Below are 11253 nucleotides of genomic sequence, written 5' to 3' on the forward strand. Positions count from 1 at the left end.
CCCATCTCCCCCAATGGGGGACTCTGGGCAGTTTACAATAAATAGCATTAAAAACATAGCCACATAAAAATTACATTAAAATATACATAAAAACAAATGTTTTAAATTAATGAAAGAAACTCTTTTTTTATTACAGTGTGTCAAGGAGCTACTGGTGAAGTGAATGGTGCACAGACTGTTTTCAAGGAAGTCCAGAAGCTTTTCAAAAGAAAAAACAATCAAATTGAACAGTTCTCAGTCAAAAAGGTCTGCTGAACATAAACTGGATTGACTTGGTATATGGGTGGGCAATCTGCAACCATAGGACCACATTTGAACCTCAAATCCTTTTTTTGTGATCCTAAAAATCCCCTCTAACTGCTGCTAAACTTCAGTTGTCTGACTTCCCAGAAAATGACAGGAAAGGCTCTAAGCTAGACCATATGCAATTTAAAAAGAAGAAAGGAAACTCTAACTTGCCTCCTCTCCCAATTTGTATTATCTAAATCTCCTGTCTTGATTCGGTTAAACTGTGGATGCAGTGACAGGCAATAACCTAACTATAGTACATTTACCTAGTTAAAGTGTGAGAACCAGCTTATTATTTGCAGCAAGTGACTTTTTGGGTGGGGGAGCAAGATGTGGTTGAGTGAAGTCAAGGATGTAATAGGTGAGGCATCTTTGTGTAGGGATCTGATTTCAGTGTACAAACCACCTTTTGTTAACAATGTGTTTAGATACATTACTCTACAGGGCACCATGGGGGGGAGAGATATTCATTCCTATTTCCTGCTAGCTTGTGCCAGCCAAGGCAAATGCTGTGGGAGATATAGGTGTTCTCTTGTTCTCATTCTTTGTCTTTTAAACTTTTCCCTGCTGATAATAGTGTGAAGGAAATTAATTGTGCTGGCTTAGGGGGTTTTTTGAGAGAGAAATTATTCTGGAACTTTTCTAGCAAAAGAATGAGCTTGGAATTCCAGACTGCTTCTGTTCAATCCTGCCTGTGCACTGGAACAGGCCCTGTGTTGAATGATTCCCTTAGCAGGAACACCATCAGTGCACGTAGCTGTAACTGGGGTTTTTGGATAGAATATTGCAATGTTCTTTTTCCCATGGTGGAAAGACATCTCCATCCCATCCAAATTGTCATTCAAAATGTGATCATCTAAAATATGCCAGATGGTTTAATTAGGATTATACACAATGCAGGTATTTCATTTAGCATTGAGTAGTAAGTGATTAGTTATCCAGGAATAATTTGGACATTTGATGGATTTTGGTAATAGTTTAAAGTGTGCATTTATTCAGTATTTCTGGCAGGATTTTATGCTATGATTTGTAATACCTGTTAATATCTTAAACTATAAAAGAGAAAAAGACTAGCTACAGTTGAAATAATAACTTTATGAAAATACTTATTAGTTATGATCCTACTTATTTGATCAGTAGTGTATGGATAATGTGGGTAGTTTGTAGTTGTAGTTGTACTTTCATGTGTATATTTAAGAGTGCCTTCCAAAAATAGAAAAAAATCATTTCATTATTTGGAGCCAAAGCTTCTAAGTTCAATCTTAATGTCAGAGGCAGGAACTGCTCTCTTCGTTGCTACCATTATTTAGGAGTAGTATATTGTCTTTTTTCCAGTTCTGCCTAATTACAGTTGTTGAATTCTCCTCTGACTTTATCCCTGAGGGTTGGGGGGATCTAAAGAAAATAGAAGTTGGACAGCGTGTATGACTCTCAAATGAGTTCATAGTTGACCCATGGAAGGTTGAATGAATTGCAATACAAGTATAGAGAAATGGAAAGGTCTGGCTGAATGTACATAAGGGACAAAGCAGGGATATGTATAGCACATGGAGTCAAACAGTCCTCTTGCTCTGTGTTCCAACCCCTAGTTATACAACAATCAAGAGCTGTTATTCTATCTATCCATTGATCTGGTTAAAGGCCAGCACTAAGCTGTCTCTATTCCTTGAGACCTTTACTACTATGTAAAGAAAGGAGATTAGGAACAGCACCCCCTAGGTTCCTATCCTAGGCTGGCTGGAGCCCTGAACAATGAGTTGTGGGGCTCTACATTCACTTATGATATTTCAATATTTTAAGATTGCTGGTCTTTATGTTGAAATTTTAAAGCTTTTCATGTTTGCCCAGTGTATAATTTAAATATTTTTATAGTTGTAATCAAAATAGCTCAACACAAAGCTCAACTTCAAGTGGTGTCCCCAAATTCAACTGAAAATGCAACTTATCATGACTTCTCCAGTCTCAAAATTATTCAACCCCTTCATGGCAAGCATCTTCAGTACTTAGTAGAGCACCTTTTCGCTGTTATGACCTGCTGCAAATGAGATGCATAGCCAGACACCAGCTTCTGGCAGCGTTCCTGAGGAATCGTAGCCCATTCCTCATGAGCAATGGCCTCCAGTTCAGTAATATTCTTGGGTTTGCGTGCTGCAACTGCCTTCTTCAAATCCCACCAGGGATTTTCTATGGGGCTCAAGTCAGGTGACTGTGATGGCCCCTGTAGAATCTTCCAGGACTTCTTCTGCATCCAAGTGGAATCTGAGGTATGCTTGGGATCATTGTCTTGTTGGAAGGTCCAATGACCCCCAATCTTCAGCTTCCTTACAGACAGCGTGACATTTTCTTCTAGGATTTCCTGATCCTTCAATGAATCCATCTTGCCGTCCACACGCTGCAGGTTTCCGGTGCCAGAGGATGCAAAGCAGCCCCAGAGCATCACCAAGCCACCACCATGCTTAACTGTAAGCAGAGTGTTCTTTTCAGCATACGCTTCATTCTTCTTCCTCCAGACATACCGCTGATCCATCGGGCCGAAAAGTTCCAGTTTTGTTTCATCGCTCCACACAGAACAGAATCCCAAAACTTCTGTGGCTTATTCATATGATTTTGAGCATATTGGAGCTGACTTTTCTTCTGCTTTTGGGTCAGTAGCGGTGTATGTCTTGGAGTTCTGGCATGGAAACCTTCTGTGTTTAGTATGCACCTTACTGTGCTCACTGAAACCTCAGTGCCTGTTGCCACCAAGTCTTGCTGCAGGTCTTTTGCGGTCACTCGAGGGTTTCTCTCCACCTGCCTTCTCAGAAATCTGGTTGCAGCCATTGACAGCTTCCTTTTTCTGCCCCGTCCAGGTAGTGTAACCACTGTTCCTTTAACTTTGAACTTGTGAACTATGCTTCCAACGGTGTCTCTAGGAGCATTCAGTGCCTTCGCTATCCTTCTGTATCCTGTTCCTTGTTTGTGAAGGGCGATGATCTCTTCTCTTACCCTTTTGGACCATTCTTTTGACTTAGCCATACTGTATTTCTGACATGCAGTCAAACGTGGCACTCAGCAAACCCCTGGCCAGTTCAGGTATTTCATGTGTTCCAGCTCAAGCACACCTGGTGCAACTAATGAAGCCCTTGACTAGTTGCCTCAGGTGTGCTTGAGACAGCACCTGTTTTGCATACTGTATGTGTGCTGTTGTGACAGATTCTGTTCAGGGAGTTGGATAATTTTGAGACTGGAGAAGTCATGATAAGTTGCATTTTCAGTTGAATTTGGGGACACCACTTGAAGCATTCGTTGTGTTGAGCTGTTTCAATTGCTTTTGTTTGAGTTGTTCACTGCAAACAGCTGAAAGTCTGTACATTTTGACAATTAACCTGATTTGCAATGGGGGTTGAATAATTTCTATTACAACTGTATGTACATGGCCATGCTAAAAAGTACTTGCCCTCAACTTATTTGGAAAATAAAACCAGTGTCTTTTCTGTTTGCAGGCAGAGAGATTTAGAAAGCAAAAACCAACCAAACAGCTTTGTGTCCTGGCATCCATTGAGGTACTATACTTATGGAAAGCCCTTCCAAACTGTTCTTTCACCAATCTACAGCATATGAGTCAAGGTACACAATGTGACTTCTGCTTTATTTTTTGCACACAGTCTTTCTTCTACAAGGCAATATATTCCCCTGTCCCTTTTTTAAATTGCTGCTAGAAAGCAGTTTGTGCCAATTTGAAGGCAGAAACTGATTTCTTTATCTCATAATTGGCATGATAATTTTTGTGCTTAAAATGTTAAGAAATAAGTTGTCAATATAGATAGTCCTTGGGTTACAATCACTTGTTCAGCGACTGTTCAAAGTTACGATGGCACTGAATGAGGGGGACTTATGACCAGTCCTTAAAGTTGCAGCCATCACAGGGTCCCCACAGTCGTGGGATCGCAATTTGGACACTTGGCAACCAACTTGCAATTATGATGGTTGCAGCATCCCACAGTCATGTGATCACTATTTGCAATCTTCCCTGCCAGCTTCCCACAAGCAAAGTCTTTTTTTAAAAAATAATTTTATTAAACATAATTAAAAAGATAAGAACTTATACAAACTAAAAAAAAGAATAGAAAGAAAAATAGTGCAGAAAAGGAAAAAAATAGAAAGAAAAATAGAAAAAAATAAGAATATATATAGTAAAGAAAAGGGATATATAAAGAAATTACTTCCCCCTTCATAACAACAAGGATAAACAATTTTAGTAACTTATCACCTTCTCCGAAAGTACAACAAATTATCTCTTCTTTTCATATCTCATCTCTTATCTATAAACCTTTAAAACATAATCATTCAATCCTGGTCTGCAAAAGTCCATTAAGGGTTGCCAGAGATAACAACATACCTATTTAAACCCTGATCAAATAAACCAACTTTATATTCCTTCCTTTTACTTTTAACAATCTTGATCTTTAATCCCTTCAAATACTGTCCTAGAACTTGATTTCTTTTCATGTTTTCTTTGTCCCTTCTCACAAAATCCTCCAAAACTTTAAAAGACTCTTTTGTAAATCCAATATAGGAAAGTTATCCAGGTCACTCTTTTAGTTTATTTGTATATCCCTTTTATTTGTATTGTATTGTTTTGTTTTGTATTTGTATTGTATTATACTGTATTGTTATTTGTATATCCCTTTTATCAGCTGGTTTCATTTGTATATCCAGCGTAGCATCTTTTTCCATATCATTCTTGTATTTTTAAATCCACTTTCAAACCAGTCTCAGTTTTGTCTGGTAAAACTTGTTCCTTTTCCTTTACGTCTTTTAAACACAGTCTTTCTATAATGGCAGACATTTTTAAAATTAACTTCTGGGTCCATTGTTCACAAATATCCTTCAATACATCCAATGTTAAAGTATTTTGCTCTATTCTGTATTAGTAAGTGAAATTTAAGTGTTCCTCTCCTTTAATTGTAATCTTTAGTTCCTTCTGGTTCCCTCTAGTGTCCAACCTTTAGAGTTCCATCCTATCAAGTTTTTGTAAAGAAATTCAAAACAACCGCATTCTCCCATGGGAAGGATTCTTATAGTTAATTTCAAAATCTTACTTCAAATCCATCTGGACCCTTAGTCGGTTTGTAACTTTCCAAAATCAACGTTCTAATCACTCTTTTACTGTTTATTCCAAAAGAATTTTTTAAAAAAATCCTTAAGCCTGTATTTAAAACATATTTCACTAAGGATTGAAGGAGACTCACCTGGTGCTCTAAAACTTGCCATTGCAAAGGTTCCTAATAGCTAAAAAGCAGTTAAGAAGCAATTTCCAAAAGTGGTTAAGAAATGAGCCTGAGCAAACTTTATGTCCATATAGGCTACATTACAGCTGTCAGTTTGGTTGAAATCCCAGCCACTCAACTCACGAGCCAACCACAAAAACCTCAGTTCTTGCAATCTACTCATGAGAAGCAGCTGTCCAGAGTACATGCAGGCAATCTCACAATCTCTCCTTTTTCTGGAGAGATTTTGCCAGCCAGAATTCACCATCTGGCTGTCAATCGCTGCCACAATGCCATTGCTGCTCCTTCAGGGATGTCTAGTTTGTCATGAATCCTCACCAGAAGTCCCCATAAGCAGTCGGGAAAGGAAGGAAGAAGGCAAAGGAAGGCAATGGAAAGAGGAAGGAAGAAGGTAATGGAAGGCAAAGGAAGTGGGCAATGGAATTTGCAAATTGCCTTTAAGTTAACAGAGGAATCTAAAGATTTTTTTCTTAACTCCACAAAACTAGGATGTCAGTTGGCCAAATCAGTATTGTGAAAATTAAATATTCAAGAAGGGGAATTGCACATAGCTAAGGATGGATCAGCCCTTTTTGTCCAAATGTAGGTTGAACTAGAGGAAAAATGAAAAGTGAAGGTCGGGCTGAAAGCTTGCTTAGCAGCCTTCTGTGCCTCCTTTTAAAGAGGCCTGCCTCTATTTGAAGAATTTTGAATCTAGAGAATGGGGGTTGGGGAATGGAAGAATAGTATCAATGTCAAATGTATACTCTAATCATGGTCAGTTATTCCTGCCCTTTTCTCTTTCTAAAGCTTGCCAGGAAGTTGACGATTCAATGGTTGTTGGTTTGAAGAACTTGCTGCTTGGTGCCATACATAAATGCTTAGGAAATGCTGAAGATGCTGTTCAGGTAACTGAGAGAGAAAATGTGCTAGCATATTTGGGTATATAAGAAGAAACGATTATCAGTTAACCAAGAAACATATTATCAGTAACAATACAGCAAATGAAAATTCTAGGATCAGAATACTTAGAGCCAAGGGTAGAGTACCTTCACCTTGTAGGCCAAATTCAGCCTGTCAGATCATAATCCAGCCCATAAAATTTTTCCACTTTTCCATTTTGTCTTCGTTTTTTTCATTTATTTCCCATTGCCTCTTTTGCTTGCAGTAATTTTTTTCTGATTGATCCCAATATTCATAAAATGCTATTTTTTTCTCTTTAAAACCTTACGTCGTCTTTATGAGCTTGCCTGCATCCATCCCTTGTACTTTCAGAATCTTGTTGTAGTTTCCCATTGCATCTTTGTCTGCTACTTGTATTACCAGTATCTTGACAATTTTCAGGTAGGCTGGGCTGGAGATGCTGTAGCAGTATTGGTCTGATGCTTAGAGGTTATAGGGGCCTCGATGGGATGAAACAGGCTGAAGATGAATCCCAACAAGACTGATTTACTGTTTGTTCACTGATCATCAGGCTCTCTGTCTGCTTCAGTGACAACTTTTGATTGGGTGGTACTCCCCTTGAAAGAGCAGATCCATGACTTGGGTGTCTTCCTAAATGCATGACAACTGCTGGATTGGCTGGGCAGAAACGGTGGCCCTCTCTCGGCTTCAGATGTTGAATTACTCATGGCCCTAAGTAGAATGAGAGAGCTTGGCTGTGGTAACTTATGCTCTCATCACCATCATGGCAGACTACTGCAAGGCACTCTGCATAGGGTAATCTTTCAGGGTTACTCAAATGGCATTGGTGTAGAATGCAACGGCCCACGTGCTGGCAGGGGAGAGCTGCCTCCGCCATGTAACATCTATATTGCAGGTGCTGCAGTGGCTTTCAATAAGTTTCCAAACACAGCTGAAAGTGTTAGTTTTAATCTTCAATGCCCTAAATGGCTTGGCTCCCAAGTATTGTAGGTCCCCCTTCTCCAGGCGAGATTGGTTATTCTGGTTGTGGGTGCTGAGTGTTGCTTGAATAAAGGATTTGAGGCTGGTTGAGGTTCATTGGCGAGGCTTCTCACTGGTGGTTCCAACTTTGTGGAATAACGTTTGCCCAGAAGCTCCAATCCTTGCAGTGTTTCATAAAACAGTAAAGATTGAGCTTTCCTGCAATGATTAAGAGGGCTGCTTTCACCTAGGACGAAGAAAATGCCTGTGTGATTACACTGTGTTATCATGTTATTATTTGGCATGTGGAATTTTTAAAATAATTTTACTGTAATTTGTTTGGGTGTTCTACTGTAAACCACCATGAGACTGAAGATGTTGATGAGACTCATGGTGATTTACAATATTTCTCTTTTTCTCTTATGCACTTATGCTCACTCAATTGCTATTAATCGCATTACATAAAAGCTGAATTGCTTTCCTAATGTGTAAGATCAGCACAGCATGTTTGGTCAGTTTCTTTACTAATTGTTTGAAATCCAGGTGAATTTCAGAACTATTTTTCTTTTAACAGTTTATCTTTTTTTTTTTAGAAAGACTGACATTTATTTGACAGTGACTGCAGAGATTAAGTTCATGCATCATATTCACAGGTCTCAGATTTTAGTACTTTCATCTGCTATTTTTCCATAGCCATTAGCAATTACTTCCCCATCCAGTTTTGATTTGGTGCATTTATCAGTTTGAAATGATAATTGGCAAATGAAGAGGTTTTGCAACTGTAGATCTAATAAAAGTTTCTGGGTAGAGTGCAAAGATTGATTTTGTTCTTAGAAACAATAGGATAATTTTTCTTTTGCAGTTCTTTCAAAGAGCCCTTAAAGATGAACTCTGCCGCCAGAACAACTTGTATGTTCAACCGTATGCTTGCTATGAACTTGGCTGTCTTTTATTAGAAGACCCTCAGGTAACAAAAGACTGTATTTTGACACTGCATGAGATAAGATACTGGTTAATGATAGATATCGATAAAGATCAGATGATCTGAGGTTATATATTTCTCCCACCCCTTTTTTTCTGCAATTGAAATGATAATTAAATGGATTTGAATAGTAGGTCTGTAGTAAGAATGTACAAAAAGGTAGATGCTGTGGGTATCTTAGACTGGGTTGATAGTCTCTGTACTTCAGAAATGGGGAACTTGTGTCCATCCAGTTGCTGCAGTGCAGTTCCTGGAATCCTGCCATGCTGCCTGGAGCTACTGAATAGTTCAGTAACGCTTAGAGTGCCCCAGGTTTATTTGCACCTTTCTCTCCTCCCTTCCTCCCTTCCTTCCTCCCTTCCTTCCTTCCTTCCTTCCTTCCGAAGATGGCATGCAAATTTCTAAAATGGTATTTGCTTCTTCCAACAGACTGTCCCAAGAGGTAAAGTGTTACTGCTTCAGGCAAAGGTAATATTCAGAATGGTTTTAAGTATTTTCTTTCCTGTATGTTGGGGGTCTCTTTTCCTTGCAGGGTAGCCTGCATGAAACAGGCTTATTATAACTAGGGTGAAAGCAAAAAGAAACCTGTATTCTTTTGTGCTTACCTTTGTCTTTGCCTCGGGGGATTTGAACATGTTTAGATCATTTCCTTTATTCTCTATTACAGGAAGAATTCACAGGGTATGATTTTGAGAACAGGTTGCATGTTCGCATCCATGCAGCACTAGCCTCTCTGCGAGAAGTGGTCCCCCAGTGATGAATAGGGAGCCTTCCATCCTTGCTTTTTCAACTTCTGCACTCTGAGGACAAAGCTGTCAGGAAGATCAGCTTCCCTTCAGAAAACCTTCCTGGCCAAGAGATGTTTTCCCAAACCCACAGAACTGGTGATGGAAAAATGTTAACAATCTCAACAATTAAGGACTCAGCCAAAAAGGTTGAGTGACTTTAGGCTCAAACTGCTGGTGACTTCTCCTGCACAAGTCCTTTTAAAATTAGGGGAAGCTAGACATTGCGTTCAAGCCCAGCCCCACAGTTGTGCTGGAGAACTCCTTTGCATATTAAAGTCCTTTAGTTCCGATGCCTGGAGATGTCTTTTGTTTTTGTTTTTTGTCAAGCTGAAGATCATAGCCTGTGGTTATACAAATGAACCAACAATGAGCACACTTTGATTTTCTTTATCGATATTGGCTTGATTTCTGTTATTTTCCCCATTTCCGGATAGCTTTTTCCTTCTTCTATAGAGAGGATCCCTTTCATGGAAACAATACTATAAAGTTGTTTCAATGTGGTACAGAAATGGATATAGTTTTATTTAAAAGCCAACTGAAATGCAGCTGGAAATCTGCCTGGTGCATTTACAGCACAACAAACTTGCTCAGTGAACTTTTCTTGGTCATTCAGATATATGTAAATAATGAAATCTGCCCCATATTTATTTTAAATTATGAGAATATAGTTAGGTTTATTTTTTAGCCAAATGTTTATTTTTTAAATCCATAAGTGTTGTGTTAGACATTTGATACCTGTTTTAAATGGTACTGTGGATAAATGGCTTTGTTGCCAACGAGGGGTTTATGAATGATCACTCATGTTGCTAAAATGTAGGTTAAACAGGAAAGAACTTGCCTTCTGGCATTTTAAACCTATTGTGTCACTTCCTAGTTTTAGAGCTTTTAAAATAACATAACACAGTAGAATTTTATTCAATTTTTCTGACTTTTAAAGTTGTCACACATTATTTTAGTGTATATGTATTTTTTTAAAGCAAATAATGGTTTTTAAAAAACAATTTTTAGAATAGTAGCTTTTCCTATATTCTGTGAAGCTTTTTTTTTTTAGGGCGTTAAAGCCTTATTTTCAATTCTGGTATTTCTCTTTCTGAACCCTAGATTCTCGCCTGATCTGCTAAATGCTTTATCCTGCTTGCACTTAACTTGAACTAACAAGCTCCAACGAGCATTAAGAGAGTAGAAATTCACTGACCATGATTTAAGGCTCACACGGAGTTACATGTTCACAAGGGCTTCCTGTTCACTTTCAACATTGGGTAATACTGTCATGAGCACACATAGGGCAGTTCCTGTCCTGTGTTATGAGCTCAGTGTTTGGACCATCACATGTGAATTGGAACCAAATAACCAAGTGCATCGTGTAACTGCTGGATCGCATAGCCTGGCTCTCACTGCTCTCCCCAAAGTACTTAATGGCTACGAAATCTGCTGTGCTCTTTTCTTTAAAAAAAAACACACACACACACTATATGCTGTGAATAATTAACTCAGACTTGATTGTCAAACACTCTTGGTTCTATTGCCTTGGGGGAATTCTGTTTTAAATGTTCAGTTTCCTGTTTTGTATTTCAGTTTACAGAATTGGCGTTTCTTGTCATGTTGACATTTCAGTGGAAACAAGATGCGATTGTCCATAAAATTTGCCCTGTACAAACCAGGAATTACTAGAGAGAATGTCTTCTTCAGTATGGTCCCCATTCCATATCATCATAAGCAGAATTACACCCAGAGCTGCTGTTGCTTGGGTCAGATTGTGATTCTGATTCTGGCCTTCTCTGTACCAGCGCCAGACTTTGGACCTACATCCTGCTGAGAAAGGAGGATTAACACAATTTGTGGCCTTTAAGAAGGTCTTAAAACTCACTGTCTTGTCCTTAATAACTATTTTAATTGCAGTAATTTATTTATATTTTTGTTTGGTTGTTTCAGCATTTTTATCCCAACATTTTCAAATGACTAAGTGGTTCACAATCATAAATCATACAAATAAAACAAGATAATTAAGTACCATGTAAACTCTAAACTAGTCAGGTAAAACATTAGAATGAAAAAAGCAAAT

General features: G+C 38.5%; 1 protein-coding gene across 1 annotated transcript in view; it reads left to right on the top strand.

Moving 5' to 3' along the window:
- Nucleotides 1-10855, top strand: part of TTC39C (tetratricopeptide repeat domain 39C) — a 48411-nt gene extending 37556 nt beyond the window's left edge. The window contains exons 9-14 of the mRNA XM_063299200.1: nt 137-246; nt 3771-3894; nt 6348-6445; nt 8284-8388; nt 8833-8871; nt 9071-10855. Coding sequence (XP_063155270.1) covers nt 137-246; nt 3771-3894; nt 6348-6445; nt 8284-8388; nt 8833-8871; nt 9071-9160 — 566 coding nt within the window. The 3' untranslated portion in view covers nt 9161-10855. The remainder of the gene's footprint in view (nt 1-136; nt 247-3770; nt 3895-6347; nt 6446-8283; nt 8389-8832; nt 8872-9070) is intronic.
- Nucleotides 10856-11253: the final 398 nt, after the last annotated feature.

The sequence above is a fragment of the Candoia aspera genome, chromosome 3 (assembly GCF_035149785.1).
Source record: "Candoia aspera isolate rCanAsp1 chromosome 3, rCanAsp1.hap2, whole genome shotgun sequence".
Taxonomy (NCBI): Eukaryota; Metazoa; Chordata; class Lepidosauria; order Squamata; family Boidae; genus Candoia; species Candoia aspera.